The sequence below is a fragment of the Schistocerca cancellata genome, chromosome 6 (genome assembly GCF_023864275.1).
Source record: "Schistocerca cancellata isolate TAMUIC-IGC-003103 chromosome 6, iqSchCanc2.1, whole genome shotgun sequence".
Classification (NCBI taxonomy): domain Eukaryota; kingdom Metazoa; phylum Arthropoda; class Insecta; order Orthoptera; family Acrididae; genus Schistocerca; species Schistocerca cancellata.
In genome coordinates, this window is record NC_064631.1 from 486,693,815 (window position 1) to 486,719,731 (window position 25,917).

Sequence of the window (25,917 nt, forward strand, 5' to 3'; positions counted from 1 at the left end):
GGAACTAATTGTTCCTGTTTTATAGTCTGTACTAATTCTTTTGATATCAATACTTCACTACCTGAATCCATGTATATATGTAACTTATGTCCACACACTTCTCCTAACACAACAGGTTTTGGTGGTATACCTTCAGTTTCACCTCCTGCCTCCTCTAGTAACCTTTCATTACTTAGCATTGTATGGATTTAGGCTACTAATTTTTGTATATATGTGTCAACTATGGATCAATCACATTCTGGATCCTGGCCCTCAACCCAGCACATTCTGTTTTTTCTGTTGTTATTACCAGATAACTGCCTGTTACTACATCCTCACCAATTCTGAAGTATTACCAGCATTATTGTTCACATTGTTATCAGGGGTAGGTATTAGTATCTGCAAATGTGTATTACTATTGCTAGTTGTAGTCTGTTGTTGATGGAACAGAAATGCTTTTCTATCTCCTTTGGAAATGGTCTATTGCCTTTGTTCCTTGTTCTGATTAGTAATGTTAATATTTTCATTACATTCCTTGCTGAAGGTATCTAATCCCTCAACAAAAGTTGGTACTCATTCACAGTTGTCCAGCCTCTACAAAATGTCTGTGTGTGTCATGCCGCAACTGATATATTAACACTTTCCCTAAATGTGATTCCTATAATGCATTATTTAAATAGTTTGATCTTATTATATGTCACACAATGTACTTCTTATAATTACCCCAAGAACTATTATAATGCTTTATGTCACAAAAAGTATTAGCTTTTCATGTGTGCTGGGAGATCAATATTGCCTTTTTAAAACTTCCCTGAAAAACCCTCCCAGGACTTGAAACCTTCAGAATGGGCATTTCCCCATTCTGATGCATCACCAACTAAGCCTATAATCTCTCTGGAGTCCTCCCATCTTTTTGGTTAAGATCTACAGAATGCCCTTAAAAAATGTACTGGATGCACGTCCCCATCTGGTCTGAACTTCTGAAACTGTTCAGAAAATTTTATTCTATTTTCCATTTGAATATCCCCAAACTAATGATGTACACCAACATTATTATTAGTCTTCCATGAGGCACACCAATGTTAATATCATTCTCATAAATTCTAAATTCTATTTTTTCATTTCCTAAGGTGTTACACAATTTCTGTATTTCCTTTCTGTGGTCTACAGTATCTCACAAAGAAAGGGTTTTAATACCAGTGGATTCAACTGCATCCTGTAGTTTTTGTTGTACCAACTCCTGTATTCTCTCTTCCAAACTAATAAAGGTTGCTTGCGGATTCAAAATTTCATTCAATAATTTTCTCTGCTTTGTTTCAACCTGCTTGCGTATGTACATGACATCTGATTACGGTTTATACTTTTGTTGTGAACTTCTTTCAGATAATTATTTACTTCATCCTCCACTAAATCACACTGTGGATTAATGTCCATTTGTACTTCATTAGGCAAATCATTTAATTCTTTCTCAATAGCAGTAATTTTATTTTGCTGTATGTTAACTATAGACTTCAAATTCCTCTTCAAACATTTTTGCATGTGATTTAATTGCTGCAAACTTGGTAGTTGTAGCCTCTAATTTTGGTTGATATTTTTTTTTTCCAACTTCTTAAGTCTAGCTTCCCATTGAGTCTATAGAGTCTTAATGATAACTTCCAATTTGGTTTTATCATCATCCCTAAGTACTGTAAAGGCCCTGTGAGTTTCTTAATGCTTTTTCTAATTTCTTGTTAAATGCTTCACTGTTTTCCTCCACTGCTTTGTTGTTCTGTTTCACAAATAACATAAACCATTCCAGTGCTTCTGCTGCCATTTTTTGTCCACAAAGGCATACACTGCTAATTAAATGCTCAAATAATTAGTTAATCTAGGCATTACTAGTCTTCATCACAAACATTGGTAACTAATCGTGTAAGTTCCTGTACACAAAATAATAGAAAAGTGCTAAACTGCCAAAATCGTATCCGACCCAATGTGTAGACCAGCAAACTGCCATTGACTGAACAGGTTAAGTGGGCAAGTCGTATTGAGAAGCTGTAACAGGCAGCTGCCACTCTGGCACACATGTGCACACTTGAGGAACACATCTTCCACAATAATATTCTGTATTGTTCCAGCTGTATACATCATTTGTGAAGACAGATTCAAATGTTAGTAACTCGTAGACTGAAACACATCACTCAAAACGTCCAACCACATCATGCACAACTTAAGATCAAAGGTCTACATACAGTCTTCATTTGTCTTGAGTGTTTGCATTATAGTATGTCCATTTTCTGTGTGGTATTCATGATACTTTGAAAGTGTGTCCCCAAGGCATAAACATCCATGTCAAGCAAGTGCTAATTCAGTCACCATGCTGCAGCTTGTCACTGCGTACTACTCATATGCACAGATAAAAAAAAATCAAGATGTATGCAGTTGGTTTTTTCCACTACATAAAACGTTTATAAGAGATACAGCCATCTTTCGCCAGTGTGTGTGTCCTCATTGGAACATAGGTCATTCTCACAAATACCTTAGTTACAGTAAATTTCCAGCCAAAGCATGATCTCTCTCTCTCTCTCTCTCTCTCTCTCTCTCTCTCTCTCTCTCTCTCTCTGGCTGCTCAGGCCAGCCTGAAGCAGAAATGCATTGAATGGGAGCATCAGTTTGGAATGGGGAAGGAGCAAGGGATAGCAGGGTATTGGTGGGGGAAGAGAAAACCATCATGTCTGGCAGAATGCAATAGATTAGAGGCAACAGACAAGGCTGCCTGGTATAGCATCATGAGGCCTTGGGGGAAAGTGAGGGAGGGGAGGAATTAGCTGGCCTGGTTTGTGAAGCAGCCATTGAAATAAAGCATATTATGTTCAGCTGCATGTTGAGCAACAGGTTGGTCCACTTTCTCTATGCTGCAGTTTGGAGATGGCCATTTATCCTGGTGGATAGCTGCTTGGTACTCATACCAATATAAAAAGCTGTGCAATGATTGCAGCAGAGCTAGTACACGACAGGGCTGCTTTCACAGGTGGCCCAGCCTCTGATGGGTTAGGACCAGAATAGGAAGTGTTGGGTGGTTGGATTGGACAAGTCTTGCACCTGGGTCTTCCACAGGGATAAGATCACTGTGGCAAGCAGTGTGTTTGGTAGTAGTGTAGGGTTGGACTAGAATGTTGTGGAGGTAGGATGGGCAATGGAACACTGCTTTAGGAGGAGTGGGAAGGATCTTGGGAGGATGTCCCACATATCATGGCATGATGATAAATAATCAAAGCCCTGACAAAGGATGTGGTTCAGTTGCTCCAGTCTAAGGTGGAATTGGATGACAGGGATGCATTATTTTGTAACTGATTATTGGGAGTGGTGGAAGGATTTGTGGTGTATGGGTATTTGGCACACCAAATCTGTTTGCAGTCCAGGTCTGAGGGGTTGTGCCTGACTGTGGAGGCCTTTGTGAGACTGGCAGCATACTGAGCAAGGGAGGTGCAATCATTGCAGATATGCCATACTCGGATGGCTACACTGCACGGGAGGGATTCTTTGATGTGGAAAGGATGGCAACTGTCAAAATCTATACACTGGTGGTGATTGATGTGTTTAATGTGGACAGAGGTGTGGATGGAGCTCTGAGAGAGGAGGTGGTCAACTTCCAGGAAGATAGCATGTTGGTTTGAAAAGGACCAAGTGACATGTATGGGAGAGGTCGTGTTGAGATTGTGAGGGAGTGCGTGTCCCCTCACCCTCATTTTGCACTGCTCTTTTCCCCTTCTGTGCTACTCTCCTTCCTGTTCCCTTTCCCCAGCCTTGTTTGTCACCTAGTCCCTGCACACTTTGCTATGCACCACCTTTTCACCTTCCCTGCCCTTACCCTGCCATCCCTCTGCGTTCACTGCTCTGCTACAGATAATTACTCCTGTTAGACATATTTGCCTGGTCTGAGCAGCCGTAGAAAGCGATCATTTGCATAAAGTGTGCTTGCTTGTGTGAATGTGTGTGTGTTTGTCTTTTCTGATGAAGGCTTTTGCCGGAAGCTTAATGTGTAATAGTCTTTTTGTTGGGCCTGTCTGCAACTCAGTCTCATCTTTACACTGAGTAGCAATCTATCCTTTCCATGACTATTAAGGGTATTGAAACAGGAATTTTTTCCATGTCATAGGGAAAGGGTAAGCTTTTTTCTGTATAATCAACATTAAAAACTTTACCTACTGCCATTATGATTGGTTTAAAATGGAACAATGAACTTAACTGCAATTAATGATGTATAAAGGAGAAGTGCACAGTGGTAGAGTACAGAGCATTTCTTCTTAGATTTCTTTGTGATTACAGCTAAAGGGCACAAACTGGTTGGTATGCACAGACATCAGTTTCACATAAAGTTGTTATGTCCTGGGTATTTTTGCTAATTGTTTCAGCATAAACAATTGGGACATATAGTTTTGTTATACTACTATTTCTGTGCATTATGAAAATATCATAGTTCATTGCTCCCAATAAAAATAGCTTCACTACACAGATAAAGTTTATTTGGGGGGGGAGGGGGGAGGGAATAAAGTCCTATTGAAAAACCTTGTTTAGATACCTTAGAATTTTTCTGAAATATTGAGGGTGTCCACATGTATTGTATAAGTGAACTATTTGCACAGTTCTTGTTTATCACTGATTAAAGTATCAGTAACACAACTGCAGCTACAACGTGTGTTCACACACGTGCTCACTCACTCACTCTGTTCAGAGATTCATTGCTTTCATTTCAGGTCACTGGTTGTATGAGTGAACGACATAGTGCATCAAGGATAGACAGTTTCCCAATGAAAGACATTGCATCAAGTCGTATGGCACTCCAGACTGACAGGAAACATGATGCTCCGGTAAGATGTATTACTTAAAAGAACTCTAGCAATTCATTTTAGAATATTTCTAAAGTCTATGGGACTAACACCAAACAAGACAGCTAGTGGATACTGACTGTACACAGAGGAATAAAACATAAGCTGTGGGCCATTAAAACTGCACCAGCGTGAAGGTGACGTGTAAAAAGTCAACCTGGCACCCAGTTTACTGTGTGCTTGGATATTGTAATACCCCCTTGCCTTTAGTGTAGCTAAAATATGTGCATTTAAATTGTGCAACCTTCAGCATAATTAAGCAGCATATCAGTATATTGCAGCAGACAAATGCAACATTACTTTTTGATTTGCTTATTTCATAATCAAACTGGAGAAGTAAGTCAGCTGAGACTGCTTAATGCAATTTAGTTCCAAGTTGTATTATTTGGTATACTCAGTATCTCAAATAAAATCACATACAAATTAAATAAGTTCACATACTTAATAATTTTTAAAATTTCTGATTGAATTTTCTCAAAACATTGATGTGCTTATTGACATGACCTTGAGCTCTCATATGATTAATCATTCACTGCACTGGCACTTGGGTGCACTCAGTTTACACTGGTTTGTTGAGCTCTGCCACCAGAGTATACGTACATTATTAACAGTTGTACCAACGTGAGTATTGCTAATAATATTTTAGCTTGATTCTAATTAGAGAAGTTCATTATAGAGTTACTGAAATGCACATTTGTATACTTGACAAAATATAAATATGTACTTTCTGGTAAGAATTAAGTAATTTACATGCTTCCCATCTTCGAATTTACATGATATGTATTTTCAACAATCAGAGTTTCAGATTTTAATTACACACGTAACATTTGTGTCTGAACTCTACATCGTAGAGTGTCGTATAAAGTTTTTCCTTCTAGTTGGAATTCTGAAAATGTTAGGCACACACATCTGCATATAAGAAACACACTGGTTCTCTAAAATTATTTAATAATGAGGACATTAATTATGTGTGCATATAACATATTGGGTCAATAATTACAGTGAGTGGAAAATAAGAGTTCCCATAATAAGCATTTGCTATGGGTCACCTTGTTTATTAAAGGGTGTATCATGTTCTGCAATTAGTTCATCTTGATCTATTACATTATAATATGCAAATGGTTAATATTTCACAACAACAGCACTAAAGCACAAAATAGGTTTATCAAAATCGTACATTTTGTGTATGACGATATATTATGTAGAGAGTTTCTTTTGAGAAAATGCTTGTGACTGTTAGTCCTTTGTGAGAAGGTTTTGTTATCCTTGTGTAAGGAGGATAAATGTGTACCAGCATGTCAGAATTGAGCAGCAGCAGCAGCTTCATTGCCTATCAAGACTGCAGTTTATCTTTCTGTAATACTGCTGCTTGTGTTCGTTGGGATTCCACGACTGTCATGTGAATATGGATTCAATGGGTTCAGGGAGGCAACAGAAAAAGCCATGCAGGATCTCAGTGGCTCCAAAAGCCTGCTGTCCAAGAGGACACAAGCATTGTTTGTTTGTTTGCTTGAGCTGTGCAGGACTGTACAACTACATAATATATCTTGGATTATAAAAGACACTTTTCTGTAGCAAGTGAAGTTCCAAAAAAATAATGCCATGATGCCTGGAGCACCATGATAGTCAGCACAGGGACTACTGTTGAGCTTTGCTTGGTGCAGCAGCAGTGAAAGGCACAGAGAGAGTCATGCACATGGCAGCAATGCTGGATGCTAGAGTAGCATGCACGACCTTTACATACTGGTCGCAGTTCAATTTACAGCCACACAATGGACGTATCCATGTGTGGAGGCTCAAAGGAAAAAGATTACTGCCAAACTGTAATCATTGTCACAAATGTAGTCCATGCAGTGGGTGTCATAGTATGGGATGCCACCACATAAATATTACACCACTGGTTTGCACAGTTGGTAAGTTGGCTAGCAGGCATTTATGATATGTTAACATTGCCTGTGTCTTTACCTTAATCTCCATTATGCAGCAAAACTGCGTGTTGTCCTTGCTGTCTTAACCTAGTTCCTTACAGAGGCCCTGGCTATTGAATTCTCCTGATCTCTCTCGTATTGAAAACATCTGGTAACAGGATGCACTACCTCTCACCAGCCACTCTGATTGATCATTTCTGCAAGAGTGAAGCAGCATGGAATGATATGCCCATATCTACTGTCCAAGCTCTGCTCAATTTGATGTACAGTTGTGTTAGCCACTGCTGCTACTGCAGAAGCCAGCCCTGTGTGCTCAATTCTGCTCCCTGTATACCCCGAAATCTCCTACAAATTTAATTATCTATTCTTCCTACTAAACTGTGGAAGCAAGTGAAGTAATTTTTTTATTTGCTGTCCTTCCTGGTTTTGCAGTTTTAATCATTACCAGTGTAGTTCTGAAGGGGATACCAGTTGTATACAAAGGAGGACAATGCACTTGCTCATAAGTTTGTATGACCCACTGGACAGTCACAGAAATGCTGGAAGTCCAGTTCGGGCAAATATATGAAAATAAGCATCAGTTATCCCACAAAAGTCTACTTATAAAATTTCAAGAACAATATTAAATGAAGAATCTAGTGATGTAATTAAAAACCCTGTATACTAGGTCTAGTAGTAAACTACCATATTCACTTTCTGTGAACACCTGATGGATTTGAATCTAGCATGCTTGCATGAGCCAACCTTGAACCTTCATGCACATTCATAAATTTTTTCCTGTCTGTAGATAGCATCAGCTGCTGGCAAGCAGCTGTTTCGTGAGGTACTGCTAGTGTCAGATTTTTGTTGCAAGGGAAATGATGGAATGAATGTAGTGCTACTACATCAAATGTTGGCAGAAACTGGGTGACAGCCAGGTGGAAACCATTTGGGAGATTGACAGCTTTTGGTGATGATACTATGGGCATCACACTGATTAATGAGTGGTAAAATGGTTTTAAGGATGACTGCACATCAGTGGAGAACAAGCCCTGCTCCAATTGACCATCAACATGCCGAAATGGCCAGATCATTGCCAAATTGAACACTGGTGATGTGGGACCATCAAGTAACTATCAGAGAAATTGCAGAAGTAAGCATCAGCCCTTTTTTTGGCACAGTCCATTGTGATGGAAGATTTGGCCATGAAGAGTGTTGGTAAAACTTGTGCCGAAGCTGCTGGTGGTGGAGGAAAAGCAACGTTGTGTTCATGTCTCACTGGACATGCTGGACTCCAGAAAAGTGACCCCCACTCTGTGAACACCATAATCCCTGGTGACGAGTCCTGGGAGTGAATGTATGATCTGGAAACCAAATCCCAGTTGTCACAGTGGAAGCATCCCTTGTCACCAAGCCCAAAGAAGAGACTCGCCAAGTGTGCAGTAATGTCAGAGGGATGCTGACTGCTTTCTTTGACTCCCACAGTGTGGCACACCCAGAGAAAGCACTGCAGGATGTGATACTGTTCAGTGCAAGAGATCATACTTGCAGTCAACAGGAAATAGGCACATTCATCATGACAATGCTCCAGCACATTCATTGCAATTGATTCAGACTTTTTTGGTGAAAAACCAGATTCCCGTGCTTAAAACGGGCTCCTTACATTCTTAATATGGCCCCCTGCAACTTCTGGCTGTTCACCAAACTCGAGAGGCTATTGAAAGGATATCGATTTCACAAGAAAGCATACTATGGAAATGACAACAGCCAAGCTAAACACCCCAACAATGGTGGCACCACTGGGAAAAGTGTGTGCAACATGTGGGGAGTCCCAAGGGAACTACTTTTAGGGTGATTAGGTGTCCAATACTCAAAGTGGGTCTCCTCCTCCTCCTCCTCCTCCTCCTCCTCCAATGGTCGAATACTTCTCTCACAGACCTTGTACTGCTGTCAAAGAGACTGCTGCTAAGCCAGCATAAACAGAGGCATTTAACCACTCAATCTTCCCTCACTCCCTATGTTAGTGGAGTAGAACCTAACATTATTATGTGGTGCAATGGGAAGCAGTATGTGCTAAGTATTTCACAGTGGTTTACAAAGTGTGGAAGCAGGTGTACAGAAGCTCATTTGGATCAGATAAGGCAGGAGAACAAAATTGGCCATTCACTTTCCAAACTAAGCATCCTCTCACTCATCCTGAACAATATAGGTAAACTAAAAAAAAAAAAAAATGAATCTGAATAGCTGGATAGAGATTTGAATTTTAATCCTCTCCCACTAGCATCCATTCAGAATTATCACTGTTTGATCCTGTTTTACCCATATTTCATCCTTCAGTAATTTGTCATTTTAGTAATAATGTTCATAGAAATGAGACAATTTATTTAGAACTGCTTTTACAATCAAATTGCTAAAGGCCTGTATATCTAATGTAGTTTATCAATCTTACATCTTCAACAATATTATGAGAAGGAAAGTTGCTACTCACCATATAGTGCAGATGCTGAGTCGCAGATAGGAACAACAGAAAGACTTTCACAATTAAAGCTTTCGGCCGTTGGCCTTTGTCAACAATAGACAAATATATATGGTTGCTGCTGTTCCTTTACACACTGTCTAAAATTACCAATATCCTTGTGAACAATAAACATGTGTACTATAAGGTGTATTGGTTAAGTGGTGCATGTGCCAAAGTTTTGTGATTATCTGCTCAGCCAGCATGTGAATTATTTTAACTGGTTAGTCGAAGTAGTAAGTTTCTCTTGCACTGCTATTTCAGATTCCTCCCATAGCATTATAACATCTATAAATACCAGAATGTACCATAACTTTCATTACTTGTTTTAATCATTTTGATCTCTGACTACAATAAATAGTAGTAGTCATAAAGTACTTCCATAATGAACTCTTACATTTTTTCAAATTGCTTGGATCATCCATCCACCACCAGAATGCAACTGTAACATCTGTTATAAAATCTTAACAGTGTAGGAAAAGACAGATAGCTACTTAATGCAAAGAAGACACATCAAATTGCAGACAAGCATGATTAAAACAGACTTGCATGTAGCTTTTGGCCACAGCCTTCATCAGCAACTGCCTTCTCTAGCATCTCGGGCCAGAATGCTGGTCTGAGATGCTGGAGTTTGGTGGTTGCACGCATGTGCTCGTCCGTGTTCACTTGTGTCCAACCATGTGCGCATGTGTGTCCTCTTTACTGATGAAGGCTGTGGCCAAAAGCTACATTTGTCTGCCAGTCTGCAACTACATGTCTCTTCTTTACAGTAAGTAGCAATCTGTTTCTTCCTGCATTATTGATATTCCTACCTGGAGTTTCCATTGTTTGCCATAAAATCTTTTCATTTTTAATGAGGAAGCTTTGTACTCCACACCTCAGCAGAATTTCCACATATTTTACGTTGTGACACTGTGGAATGTATTTCACATGTGAACAGAGAATTCTTTCAATATTCCCAGGCTTCCTCATTATCATTATAGTTATGTCTATAGTGAATATATCCTCCATGACTCACTGTTAATCTTCTAAGAGTGAGTTGACTACCTTCCTTAACTTCTGCAAATTATTTTTCTAATAATTTAATGGAATGCAGCAAGTGATACCTGTTTCTTCATTTCCTGAGGCAAAGTATAGTTAATCTGTTAAGTCTTAAAAGATTATGTTCTTAGTCCATCAGATGATAATCAGTAATCTACACAGCCAGTGCAAGCCTGCTATCGCAGTCGCCTTCGTCATATCTACATGGTCAACAGACTCTGATGTCCTATTTTCTAAGTTCTTCAGTTTTGTCTTTACTTCATTCTGTGTTGGAGGAAGTTATGACCTCAGATCAGTATAACCTTCTTTTGTTTTATCATGAATTTTGGAGGGTAGTGTTGGACAGATACTGCTTATCATAGATTTTGGGATGGTGAAGTGGATTGTGACAATAGCTCTAGTCGTCTATCAACAAAACTTAAGTTCTGTCCTGTGTGTGTTTTATTTATTACACCACCACGACTGGATGAACTAAAACCTATTCAGATTTATAGTGCAGATTTCATTAAAATAATAAGAGGGGTGACACAGTACAGAATTGTGTAAAGTAGTTGGCATGGTCATACATATATACTAATAAATTGATGCCTGGAGAACAGAAAACATTCACACTAGCTTTCAAGCACTAGGTCTTCTTCTAGCAGAAGTACATACTTTCAAACACACACATACAAGCACACACATGCCAAAATGCATACATCTGTGGCCACGGCAGGACTAATTAGTGATGCCTGAGCTGTTGGAGATGGAGAGAGGGTAGATGAGGTTGCAAGGAAGGGGTAATGAGGAGGAAGCTGGTCTTCAGACAGATGACTCCAGGACCACACAACTAGGGATGTTATGATACAAGTAAATATTTGATAGTTTTGTTTTGATACGGAGTAGTTTTAGAATCATATCATTCTTTCAATACTTACTCAGTATCAGAAAAAAGTACTTCTATTGAATAGATTTTATGCCCATATCCAAATAGTGACTGGTTGCTCTTGGCTAAACTGCTGTTCGTCCACCAGGCCTGATCATGTTTGCTGAAAACTCTGCACCCAGAGCAGGTTGCATTTTGCTGAAGTCTGCTTCATCACATCATGTTTAGTTCTTTCCAGATGCAAAAGTGTTTGTAACCTGAGAAATAGTGCTTGACAATTATATTGTTAAGTTTGGGAGGTTTTGAATGTATGGTATCAAAGCTGCTGATGTTTCTAGTGTGGTTACAGCTAACTTCGAGAGAATAAGGTATCGTGAAACTGTCTCAAAAATATAATGGCAATGATTTCTTTAAATTGCCATCTATGTTTAACACAAGATATTTTTAATTCCTAGTGAGGGGGACCCACCCACATGGATGCATTTGCAACCTGACCATTAACATTCCAGTCAGCTGAAGACATACAAAATGTACCTGACATGGTTAATGAATCCACAGGTGGAAACAACAAACTACAGGAAGTTGAATATGGTAAAATGTAAAAGGAAAGACACTCCACTAAGGACAAAACTGCTGAATTTGGCATTTCATGTTGGAGCAGTGCTTACATTTCTGAAAAGTGATACCTGACATTGAAACTGAAAGTGTTGGAACTCCTGACTTTCCAACTGCTGTAAAGATGGAAACACTTGACCAATTACAGCTATATTAAAGCCTATGTCGCATCATAGGCATCTTGCAAAAAATATGTTACGATATCCAAAACTGTATCAGTGATTATTCATCAACAGAACTTAATAGTTACAATGAAATGAACACCCTTAGCTGCTTACAGGCGTTGACATACGTCAACAGGGACAGATGAAAATGTGTGCCCCAACCGGGACTCGAACCTGGGATCTGCTGCTTACATGGCAGGCGCTCTATCCATCTGAGCCACTGGGGACACACAGGATAGCGCGACTGCAGGGATTTATCTCTAGCACAACTCCAACGAAACCCACATTGTCGACGTATTGTCCCGCACTACATTCGTAGTGGCCCCCGCCCATTATACTCATTACTCGCGGCGCGTTGCCGATTCCCGTAAGAGTTCGGGCTCTGTTTGTGCATTTGCACAGAAGAAGAAGATGGTCAAGTGGCCGGTGAGCCTTAACTAATATATTTACTAAGCCTGTAAGCAGCTAAGGGTGTTCATTTCATTGTAATTTCATTCTAACAAGCTGCTTGGTCACCAATGGTATCTGTTCTTTTGGACATGTCTGAAAGAACAGATACCATCTTAGTAAATATAAAGAACTTAATAGTATCGTGCAACTCTCACCCATTGACAAAGAATGCAAGGAATTTTATTGAGAGAGCCAAAGAAAAAGTTGTGTGTTAACTGAATCAAATGACCATGCATCCTTTACTACTCCATTGGTTCTCAGGTTTAAGGATGTGAATTTTAAACATCCAGCTGCATGTGGGCAAGCTGTACAAAAACTCAAAAGTGAGGCTTCTGAGCAATAAAGTAGCTCTCGTGAATTGGAGGAAGATGCTGCTTCATTTTCTGCAACACAGGAATACAACTTTTGGAAACCTAAACAACTAGACAGAGTGCAGGATGTGTTGGAGACTATCCTGCACTCACAATCCCCTGGGTGCAAACCTCCACTATCCTTTCCATGTTGCATCATTTTACTTCTTCCCTGCTATCTACACCACTCCTCCTCCTCTTCCAGCTTCACCATCCTCTTTTCTCCCCCCCCCCCCCCCCTCTCCTACTTTTATACCACTTCCTGCTCTGTTCTTCTCATCTTGTTGTGCGGCCGCAGAGTCTGTGATGTTTGCCTACTTTATTTCTTCATTGCTTGTCTGCAGTGTCAGCATACTGTGTTGCTATACTGGCTGAAAAATGGGGGTGGGGGGGGGGGGGGGGGGGGGGGGTTGGGGCCGGAAGTTCAACACCGGCTACTTTAAATGATGTAGCTGACAGGTGCACATTTGCGTTTAACAGTTCATTACTTTCACTGTTCACAACCCCCTCCCCCCCCCCCCCTCTCCAAATAATAGTTATATGGCCAGTCCACTATTGGTTAACTTTGATAAGCATCATTAATAGGTTGCAAGCAAACACAAACAAACTGCTACAATAGTTTACTGTTGAATATCTATGAGCAGTAAAAATCTAACCACACAGTTCACAGTTCTTGTAGAATAATACAGTACGTATTGAACACACACTGTCATTGTTTTAACACACAGACTATTTGTCTTACACTTATTTCACAGTTAAGTTGATGCATTGTTGTTGACCTAACAAGCACGGGTTTCTCTTCTGAAAATCGGCTGTGGACTGACTGTCTGGGCACCAAAAATCGGGCCTTTATATATCCTCACAATAGTAGGCACTGAAACTATACATTGTTTGATGTTAAAGTTACAGAAATTACAATTAAAGCATACCTCATTCAATTAACTGAATACATGGAAAATTCTTTCTTTCTAACGGTTTCTTCTACTGCAACGGTTAAGCTGAATTATTTGTGTAAATGATGAAATTAAAAGAAATAGTTATACAAACAGTGCTTTTGACAAAACTGGTAATTACTTTGGAATTAAGGGCTGGCTTTAACAAATTTGCAAATAGAGCCAAATAATTACTTAAAGAATGCCAGTGTTTCGTCTTCCAAATGTTTATAGTTGGTACAGAATTTATATTTGTTTATAAGTCAACAATAGAATTTAAGTTACAAAACAATTACTGATTTCATCCTATAACAAAAGATACTAACTAGAAATAGTCAAAATAAATTAGAAAATCAATTACATACATGAAACTAAGCACAAAATTAGATCTGATGTTATATTATTTAAAACTGACAGTCAACCTTTCTCTTTTATGAAAATGCAGATTATACTCACGTATGTCAATGGTAATTAGTCAGACTTGAAAAAATGAATTTTAAGGAGGCAGATGGCAAAACAAAAGTGGAATTAAAAAATCCCAGCTTGCTTCTTCACAGGTTATCTGTTAAAAGACCTTTCCTACCCACTCCTCATCTCAATCAGCTCAGGCAACTGCTTTTGATAATCTAGTATCAATAATTACTCTTGCCATGCACACAGCAGTGTGTATTTTTGTCTGTGTGCAGGAAGGTATTTACTTTCATTAGAAAGAGAGTTTGTGTTCAGAAGCTAGTGTGAATACTGTTTTCAGTTGTTTTTCTGTGCCCCACACATCGATCTGCTATACACTAGTTGTTGCCTTTCCTTTATTGGATGTATTGCTCCATCCTTAATTACCATTAATGGTTCTCGTGTCCTTACTGATGCTTAAAACTGGTATCCCCAAATGGCTGTCATTACTTTAAACACTGGCTTCCTGATGATACTCTAAATCTCACACCAGCAGTCTCACTTACCCTTACTAATAATACTTCTCACTCACCTATTACATTACACATGAACTATGAAATGGACCAAGCATTTCATTTCATTACTTAACTGATAATTTGCAGCTCATTTTGTGGGTAGTGCAACTTGGCAAGTTGTGATAGCTATTCCATTAAAATGTGTCTGTGGTTCAAATCAAATTATCAGGGCATTGGTATGGCATACTAATTACAAATGATGCAGACAACGCACCATAGATAAGTCTTTACTATTTATTACAACACTGTGGCAAAAACTGATACAGAACAGATTTAATTGAAAGCTGCTTCAACATTCTCAGTGTGGTTTCAGCCATGTACCTTATGTAAACTAACAATAAACAAAATTTAGTACGTGTATTGTTGATTGCCTACTTCTTATCGAGTGCCCATTTCTTATGAGTTACAGTGAAAGTCTTGCATAAGTGAATGGTTTATTAATGAGTAAGGCTTGTATTCGATTCAAATTTCTGTGTAGAAAAATAGTTTCACTGGCTTAGATCACACGAACATATAACTCCAGTTACACAAACAATGTTTAACATGAAAATGCTGAGTACTTAAAAATTAAGCAGAGTCAGAAGTTAACAATATTTTCAGCAGAATTGTGTTAAACACTTCAAATATCATAACTGTCATTTTGCTTGGAAAATTTGAGAAATCCTAATATTTATTTGTTTACATTCCAATAAAGATGGTGAACTTCAGAGTAAGTATTTACACAAATTCATTGCAGTTATAATGAAAGCTGGTTAACTAATGGCTGCAGCATGAGACTCAATCGAAGCGGACACAATAAGTTTTTGATATTTTTGCACAAAGTGGATGCAGTTTGCGTTTTAAGTTACAACAGGAGAATTCAATTTGAAATGAGTTCTGATTAAAGTTGTACTTACCATCCTCAAGGTGCATTTCCCACCAATTTGAAAAACAAAGTTTTGAGAAAAATTCGTTTTAAGTTTCAGGTTACAGATGGAAATAGTAGAGGCAGCATGGCTATACCAAAACAAGTACCCTCAAAGACACCAACCACATCATACAAAATTTCAAGCCTGTTTTGGGTGATAGTATGACTGTGGATCCTTTCATATGGACAAACACTCAAGGAGGCAGCGGAACGTGCATACATCTGATTTGGAGGATTGGGTTCTGCCTCTCGACCATTTCCATCTGCTTGGTTATACACAAACACCATCTCGACTTGTTCCCGGCAAGAATTCTGGACTAAACTATTGCTTACAGTATGCCGAGTCAATCACACAGCCTTCAATGCACAAAGAATGCACTGCCATGGTCAGAGGAACTTTCATTTGTCAGTGCCGTTTACCATGGCAACAATGCCTTTCCGGACGGATGCAGATAGGACTTTCTCCTCTGTTTCACTTAGGAACCAGTTCATGCAGTTTGTCAATTTTATTAATGTTAACACTGTATAAAAACCACTATATTGAGAGTGTAGATAGATATTGCTCTGCTCTCTAACTTAAAAAAAAAATTGTTAGGTTAGCAACATTTCATACTGCAGCAATGTAGGACCAAAAATGAACAATACACTAAGTCCACACAATGCATTTTTACCTCTGCAAACTCGTTTCATGCAATGGTTTACCTAATTTGATATGATATATGTGCAAAAATGAAATCTCTTCACAGAATAGATTTTTTAAAATTGGGCGACATGTATTTGATAGTAGCTGGCACATCCACACAAGTGCTGCAGACAGTTTGCAATCAGTGACACGGACATTGGTTGTTCCTGCTGACAGTGGACGGCTGATCTTTTCAAATCAGTAGGAGTGTGCATGTGCTGTCGCAGTGTATGTGATCTCATTGCCTGAATGTACAGATTTTGGATGGCAACTGGTGAAATTAAAATAAGTCTATTTTCTTTGATTGAATTGGCCAACATTCTTTCACATGATATTTGCACTGTAAGAAGAAGATGAGTTAAGTACAAGAAAGTAGTAGTTTGTGGTATTCTGAGGACGAAAATTACCATAATCAGGATGTAGCTTGGAATCTGTGTACCGAAATTGCAACATCTTTATCGGAAGTGTAAGACATAATTTATAACCCAAAAAATACGTTCAAGTGGGAAGGGTGCCATATGTAATGCTTAAAGTTACTGTAGTAACCTTTTTTTTTATTTTGGTATGTAGGTTACAACTTTAGCTTTCTGTGAACTGTTACGCTGCTTACTGGTGTTTTTGTGCGAGTAGGGTGGCGATTCCATTATACAAAGTATTTGCATATCTTGAGTATAGGTATGTGCTTAAACTTGTCAGTAGCTTTTCAAGATAAGCCACACATCATCTCAACAATGTAACAGAACATTTCTCTCATCATCTCGTATATTCATTAAACTTGTCTCGTTATTCCAATAACTAATGGAATAGGGGGAAGTTGATGAAAAACACAAACTATTTCAAAAATGCACCAAATCCACAGCTTTGGAGATATGGCAATGAAACTTTGTACCACACTTTACATGAAAGCAACACATTTACTTTTTTTGAATGAAATTTGAAGTTTTACTTTCAAAAAAAGATATGTTCCTTTTTCATAGAAAGTATTAAATAGATTTCTACAAAAAATTCTCGGTTTGATTTCTTTATATGTTGTAAGCTTCCCTATGAGGTTTTTGGAATAGGTCAAATAGGAGAATTATCATAATTTTTTAATTATAATTCCACAAGTACAATTTTAAATTCATGCAAAATTCCAAACATTTTGCCCCATATCTCAGCTTGCGATCAGAATTTCAAAATTTGCTCTTGAGACAACGTTCATTAGGTTTACAGAAATATGTGTACAAAATTTCATAATTCTAACATTCATAGAATCTGAGGAAAAGGTACATAAACTTTAAAAAACAAATTTCAGGAAACACAATTTTAAGTTCAACCTAATTTGTTTCCTTAAGTCACTTCTTCAGAAGGCACCACATTTGTACTCTGGGTCATCTTTCCCTTCAAGGCTTCTTTTCTGGTTTCTTGTTTTCTGTCTTCTTTCCTTTACCAGGTCTTAAACTGACTTTTCAGCTGCAGAGATGCACTGCAAAACTATTTTTCTCAGGATGTCTAACACCTTCATCTTCCCAATGTTCCCATCGTTAAATACAGTAACTGCATCATAAGTTGTAATTATGACAACTGTAGCAGATGCAAATGTGTTTTTAGGGCATCATTTCCATAGGAGTGAATTTAGAGAATCTTTTATAAGATACGGAACAGTCAAAGATGATCTATAAAACCAAAGAGTATGTATCATGGCCTTTTAGGTATATCCTGCCCAAGTTTGGTTGAAAGTAATACACAGAATCGTTGTTCATTTAGCTGGTATTGAAGTGCTGCTTCAAAATGTGGGCGTGGCAGGAAGGCCACGTCACACTTTTAATTAATTTTTCAGGCACTTCAGGTGCGATTTCAACGTTGAAACTTTGGAAACTTATTGTCCATGAGTTGTACTAACAAATAAAAACTAAATTGAAAATTGACATTTTGGTAAATTTCATCAACGTCCCCCACCCCTTAAGGAGGTTAAAATAGATTCTGAGCTCTTAGATTGAACAGATTCTAACCTAACCTCACCACTGTGATCCCACCAAAAACTGGTGGAAGAGATGGGATGCACTATAACAAAGCTGTCTGCTGAGCTGGTGATCATTCTAAGTACACTGTGAACATAGCCTACACAGCTGTGCTGCTTATTTAGGTCAGAATAGCTGCATCGCACTGCTAAACATTCAATCACTTGAATGGTTGCATGATTCCTGGGAGCTTTATATTGTCAAATTGCTCATGTAAGCTGACGTCTTCACATGTTCAACTGAAACAATGAAGCTCACCAAGTCTGGGTGACTCTTTCCTGCAAGTCAAACAAACCTGTGCTCATTTGTCACCCATCTTTGTATACAGCAAATAACTGTCCTTGTAGCCCAGTGGTATTAAATTTATCCTATTCCTGTGTTGATAAAAGTTAGAATTTTATTAATTGTTAAATAAGTGTTTGTGTGTTTAAATCCTCCATTGTACATAAGTTCTTGGGTTCTTATTGCTATTAATGTTTGAGCTGCTTATATTTAATAATCTGCAGAACATGTAAAATTTCAGTACAGTTTTTTTCTGTAGTTATTTTTGTGTGTTTATTTTAGTTGTAGCTGTGGTGTAAAACCATACAGATTTGAAGAAAATTTGTTATTATTGTTATTGTAGCAAATTTACCTCCTTTTCAGTTGTAACATATACTAATATATATTAATTCAGTTTTCTTGCTTTACAGTTTACATGTTTGAGGAAAGTGCTCCTTGGCATTTATATCGTGATCATACTTGGACTTGCTGTAGCAATTATTGTAATAGTTGCTCTTGCACCAATTGAAGAAAGCTATGAGACTTTCTCGAGATGGCTCAAAGATGCTTGAAACATAACTTCTATAAAAGCTATTGTGAGAACTGTGGAGACTGTTCAGTATTCAGAAGACATTTACTAAATATGAAAGTATTGTGTTGTGTGTGTGTGTGTGTGTGTGTGTGTGTGTGTGTGTGTGTGTCAGTTTCACCAATGTCCATATTTATATAAATTGTGGTGTTGACATTTCATTTATTTTGTGCTCAGATTACATCTGCAATTTTTAATGATCATCACACTATTGAAATTGTCAGTGACTTATTAATACCATTTGTGACCACAAATCAGGTGATTTAATGCTGATAATCTGAGAATAATTTGCTGTGTTTTGTTTACAGTAAGATATTTCCTCTTCATGACATTTTTGTACAGTAATTGTAGTTGGAATGTAATATTTGTTGACAGTTTCAAAGACTTGCTGCAAACAAGTTAATGTCATTCAATTTGTTACAACATTTGTGAATATTCATGTCAAATCATTGCTTATGATATCAGAATGAATAAAGTCTCATCAGATTTTTTAGAACGTTCCTTGTGTTTGGTTATCTTTTTAACCTTCTTAATTAAGAATCATTCAGCAGTACCTGAATGATAACATGCCGTTTTGAACCACATAGTAGGCACAAAATTCAAAACAGCATCACAAGCAAATAGACAGCCGTAAATATGTTAACAGTGCAGATATTCAATCAAAATCTGGTGACAATATCAGCAAATAATATTGTATATACAGTTTGTACCCCTGTTGTTAACAAGCCTAATACGCTGAATTAGCTATCTTACTGCCAAATGAGACTACCCACAGGAGAACACATTAGGTATAGTGTAAGAAAATTAGGCAAACAGACGAAAACTGTCAAGGACTGCGGATTACTGTGTGTTAAACTGTAAGTGGTGCAGTATGTAGAAAGATCCACACTTTGGAGTATTTACAGGACAGTTTGTGTCAAATATTAATCTAATGTGTTTTCCAGTTTCTTTGCAGTTGTGTCTTATGCCCTTTGTTTTACATTTTTCTCAAATAGGTAAGTGGGATTCAGTATGAAGTTAGAAATTTCACAAACAAGAAAAAAGATTAATAGCATGTAACTAGTTCATAAAACAAACAAAATGATTGATAAACATCAAAACAGGCGATGCTGGCAGTTCACTGTTACTGCAATCATGGTATGATAGCTGCAGCAGCAGCTGTTAAGTTAACATGAATTTCCTTTGCATATTCTCTGTTAACTTACAATACTGGATTTTTCTATGCAGAACTGTAATAACCTTATCACTTTCACTACTAGCTGCAGACATTGTTTTGTGTACTATAAAAAACCATTGTGAAAACAAGTCATAACAGTTAAATAGTCAACCATAATCATTACCCACGGAGCAAGATGACAACTGACAACAAAACAGCAGGTGTGACCAAGCTCACTCTCTGGTTGTGTGTTCCTGTGGTAGCTGTTTTTGTAAGCAACTGATTGTCAGTGACTTTGTTATTCTGACATGGGTATGAAGTACTGATAAGACCTGAACAACTTCTGGAACATACAACTGCTGTTAGCTTTATACACAGCAAATCCTCAACATTTCAGCCAGTGGGTCTGTGAATACAGCCATCATCATTTTCATAGAAGCCAGCTGTGAATTTTAACAAAACTCCTCACGCACATGAGGATACTACATGTCATTTTGGCCAAGTACTTCAAAAGTTATGGTCGTCTACCTAATTCCTTAAACAACCCCCCCCCCCCCCCCCTCCTTCTTGGATGACAATCCTCCTTGGAAGGCAAATACAGTTTGGTCTGTCTCCTCACTTAACCTTACACTCTCAACACATCATCTGCCTAAGCACAAAAGCTACAATCACATCTGAACACCTCGAAGTACTTATTCCAGTTTGATTCTAAACCTATCTTCAAACTACCTCTCTGCACAAGAGGCATCCATTTTGTTGAAAACATTAACCTTCAGCCCTCCACAATGAATTCAATCATAATGCCTTAGTTAAATATCACCTTAAGAGGATATAGCACTTCACAATCCAATCCCAATCCCAAGAAATAGAACCAACATAGAACCCTGCCTGGAACAGTTTTGCCCCAAATAACAAAGTGATCTTGCTCTTCTCCAAAAACCATCTCTAATGAATTTCACTTCTAGTGAACTGGAGGAAGACTTCTGTCATCCTCTCTGTGGAAAATAGCTCTATTACTGCAGTGCCTGACTGGCGAGTTGGTGGATGGGATCTACAAGCTGAAACCACTGTCATGCATATGATATGGGGTTTGACAACCGTGTGTGTGTGTGTGTGTGTGTGTGTGTGTGTGTGTGTGTGTGTGTGTGTGTGTGTGTTTTATTTCCTTTTATTTATTTATTTTTGTAGTTAGTCATGATGACCATAAAGGGGGTTGTAGGTTTTGGAATCACTTGGGCACAAGGAAACATAGTGTTCAATAATGGCAAGGCCATAAGGCCATGGGCATTAGGAATCTTAGTGTAGGAGGAGGTGGCATCAGCAGTGGCAAGCAGGACACCAGTTGGTAACAGAACACAAACTGTGAAGAATCTGTGGAGGAGATGGTTGATGTCGTTTATACAGGAAGGCAGGTTACAGGTAATAGGCTGGATTTCTGGAAAAGCATCAGGGTGTGTAGGTGGTTACACCTGACAGCTGGAGGAGTCCTTCCACCAGGTAACCCCTGCATTTCATAACCAGTGGTGGAGCCTTTGTCAGCAGGTGTGATTATAAAGTTGGGACCAGTTTTTAGGTGGTGGGTTGCAGTTCCTTCTGCAGCTGTAAGGTAGATTTCCATGCTGAAGGATGATAGTGACACGAGGTTGGAGTTGAGACTAATTCTGGAAAGTCAGTAGTTGGTCTGGGGCTAGTAGGGATGGATCATGGTTGAATGGAGGAATAAACAGTTTGCCAGAGTTAAATATTGGTTTCAGGTTGAGTATGAGTGATTGGATTGGTGGCAAGGCAGTGTCTACTGGGAGATGGAGAGAAGGTCAACAAGGCCAACATAATTTAATTTGGGAGTGGCACAAAAGTTAAGGCTTTTGGAAAGAACTAATACTTTTGTGGGGCTGAGAATTTTGGAGGATAGGTTCAGGATTATGCTGTGGGTCTGTTCAGGATCTGCATTCTTATAGGGGTTATAAATGTAACTGGTCTGTGCGGCAGGGTTTGGTGATTTTGAGGGGATGTGGGGAAAACTTGTTGGAGGCTCTTGCAGAGATGGTGGATAGTGCTAATCCAAGGTGGGAGTATGAGGTGAACAGTTGAGAGGTTTTTTGAGGTGGCATGCTGCTCTAGTTCTGGAGGGCAAGAGTTTGAATGCAGAAAATGGGGTGCAGGAATTTGGGATTGCAGAACACAAGAATTTTAAATATTAACTATCTCCATGACTCCCAACTAGGACAGGAGCAAGTGAATCATGTTCTCCACTAGAGAGTTAAGACTATCTTTCATCATGTCATGACATGAGGACTGTTCACCCCATCTCTCCCACAATGGTATTTCACTGCCAACAAACTTAGTGTCGTCGTTCATCATTATTCCACCTCTGCTCCCGACTCTTTGACTCGTGGCTTGTATCCCTGCAATAGACCTAATGCAAGAGATGTCCCACACATCCTCCCACTATCAACTACTCCAGTTATGTCAGACATCTGCCACCTCGTACAGGGACATGTGATCTGCCAGCTAAGCTACAACCCCTGTGCTGCTTACTATGTGCATCTCACAAGTAACAAGCTGTCTATCTGCATGAATGAATGTTCTCTGCCAATCTGTGGCGAAGAGAGAGATGAACCACTCAGTTGCTAAACATGCCACCAAACATGATTTGCTTCTCTTTAATGATTGTTTTACAGCCTGCATTATCTGGGTTCTTCTTAGCAACACCAATTTTTCTGATCTGTGCAAGTGAAAACTTGTTGTGCAACATAGCCTTCATACCCATAACCCCACTGCCTTCCCGCTAGCCCCTGACCTGTACCTTCAATCGCCTTCCCTGCTTAGACTCCAGCACTACACAAGGCTTCAATATGTCAATGCACCTGCCAGTCCTTCTTTTTCCTTTCCTACTTCTGTGCCCCCCTCCCCCAGCACAGCTGGCAGTGCTGCATCTGCCTCCAAACCTATCGTGCTATCCCTGCCCCATCTCATCACTATGCCGCCATCTTATCCCTACCTCCTACCCCAGCAGATGGCTCCTCATGTCAGCAGCAGTCGTAGTTGGGACCCAGGGCACAGAGATCATGGCCATGCGCGTGTGAGGTGTGTTGTTTGTACTTTGTAAGGAGTGCTTTATCTGAAAGCCAGCCTTTTTCATAATGCCAGTCTGTGACTGAATGCCTCATCTATATGGTGAGTAGCAATCTGTCCTTTCCAGATTGTTGTTATTCCATCCAGTACTTTCAGTTGGGAAGTAGCTGAAACGTTTGTAGTTGCTGGCATGGCATTTTAAATGTAATTTTTTTAAAATAATGGACACCATTCTGGACCAAATAACGTTATTTTAAGACTGTATGGAGACCATCCTTTTTCATAATATCGGCCCTTTGGGCAGAATAGTTGGTTCGAAAGATGGTGGTATTATTTATGATGATGTGCATTAAGGATTAAATATACAGAGAAGATTGTGTCTTGTTGGGATGTTCACATGGGCAACCACTGTTTATAATTATATGAATAACATAGGAAATTGTAATATATCCTTCCTTACTAGCAGAATAAAAATTGGAAAAAAACTTTTAGTTGTAACCAAAATGTATGCAGAGTGGTTAAGGAAGATATGCCTCAGAAAAGACACATCACAAGTTTGATGGCATGAATGGCTACCAGTTTCACACACATCACAAAACTTATCATTTGGTTAACTGTTATCATTTTCAGCATCTTACTTCTGCCATTGCTATTTTGAAGTCTTCTCAATGTATCAGGCCCTAGTGACTATTATGCATTGTCACTGTTTGAAAGCATTGACCATGAAAGTGTATTGTATTGGCTTCCCCAAGTGCACAATCTGATACACACATCTGAAATGTTAAAACTCTTAAACGAGATTAAGACTTGATTCTAGAGGAGTCCATGAATGACTGTACACTCATTTCTAAGAAACAGCATTATTAATAATCAATAATTACAAATTACACAGAGCAATTATACATACCTGTGTTCATTAATGCAACAAGAAGTGAAGATCAGAAGAGGAAGTCCATGCTTCTTTAATTTTCTGTTCAAAAATGAATAACATTTAGACACAGTCTTTGCTGGTTTTTCCTATACACAATCTGTGGATTACATAATCATCTGGTGTTAAATTTATCTTTGAAATTTACAAAATAAAATAAAATAAAATAAATAAAAATTACATTCTCCTTATAAGATAAGCTCGAATGTTGATATCTGCTATGTTATTAGACTGCATGTGTACAATATTATGAGTAAAGCTCAGTTAACACTTTGACTGCCACACACATGCTGATGGATGGTTCATCACCGTGCCAGGCCATGGTGTCAGATCTGAGGCTCTGCTTTGGTCAACGACAGTCTCGTGGCAATTAGTGTGTTATGGCAGGGCAATTCAGGAAAATAATAAATTCACCATCCTGATGAAGGCCATTTGAAACAATGGTGAAAATGTTACCACTGGTTTACATTAATGTCAAGATTATACTGAACTAAAGTGTTTTGATCCAACTATTCCTACTTTGCTTTCTCTGTCTTTACCAAGTAATAAATCACAAAAACTTAATTCTTACATGTATTATAGTCATGAGCATAGTTTGTCAGTTGGACTTTATTTTGTTTATGGCATTATTTCAGTCAATAATAAAATGTTTTCACAGTCTCGCCTAAAAAGTTATTAGTGATAGGAACATGGATCTCCAATTTAGTGTGTTCTTGCTACTGTCCGGTAGTGTAAAGCTATAGAGCACACAAAAAGCTTTCTGCACTGGTCCCTGGTGGGGTGAAACCCTCTTCATTCTCACTTTATACAGGAATAGTTACTGCCCCAGCCCTCGTATATAAATTGTGACTGTTTGAGCCAGAGATCAATAAAAAAATCTGAAACCTCATTCAATAATGCCACAAATCCAACTTTTGGATTTAATCAGTAATACTGAACATATACAGGGTGTTACTAAAAGATACGGCCAAACTTTCAGGAAACATTCCTCACACACAAAGAAAGAAAATATGTTGGTGTGGACATGTGTCCGGAAACGCTTACTTTCCATGTTAGAGCTTATTAATCATGGAATGGAAACACACAGCAACAGAATGTACCAGCGAGACTTCAAACACTTTGTTACAGGAAATGTTCAAAATGTCCTCCGTTAGCGAGGATACATGCATCCACCCTCCGTCGCATGGAATCCGTGATGCACTGATGCAGCCCTGGAGAATGGCGTATTGTATCACAGCCATCCACCATACGAGCACGAAGAGTCTCTACATTTGGTACTGGGGTTGCGTAGACAAGAGCTTTCAAATGCCCCCATAAATGAAAGTCAAGAGGTTTGAGGTCAGGAGAGCGTGGAGGCCATGGAATTGGTCCGCCTCTACCAATCCATCGGTCACCATATCTGTTGTTGAGAAGCGTACGAACACTTTGACTGAAATGTGCAGGAGCTCCATCGTGCATGAATCACATGTTGTCATACTTGTAAAGGCACATGTTCTAGCAGCACAGGTAGAGTATCCCGTATGAAATCATGATAACGTGCTCCATTGAGCGTAGGTGGAAGAACATGGGGCCCAATCAAGACATCACCAACAATGCCTGCCAAAACATTCACAGAAAATCTGTGTTGATGAGGTGATTGCACAATTGCATGCGGATTCTCGTCACCCC

At 38.8% G+C, this 25,917-nt stretch overlaps 1 protein-coding gene across 1 annotated transcript in view; it reads left to right on the top strand.

The window, feature by feature from the left end:
• The window catches only part of LOC126191418 (putative ferric-chelate reductase 1 homolog), a 355,430-nt gene extending 335,844 nt beyond the window's left edge, over positions 1–19,586 (top strand). Inside the window, exons 11-12 of the mRNA XM_049932290.1 lie at positions 4,716–4,829; positions 18,933–19,586. Coding sequence (XP_049788247.1) covers positions 4,716–4,829; positions 18,933–19,073 — 255 coding nt within the window. The 3' untranslated portion in view covers positions 19,074–19,586. The remainder of the gene's footprint in view (positions 1–4,715; positions 4,830–18,932) is intronic.
• Positions 19,587–25,917: the final 6,331 nt, after the last annotated feature.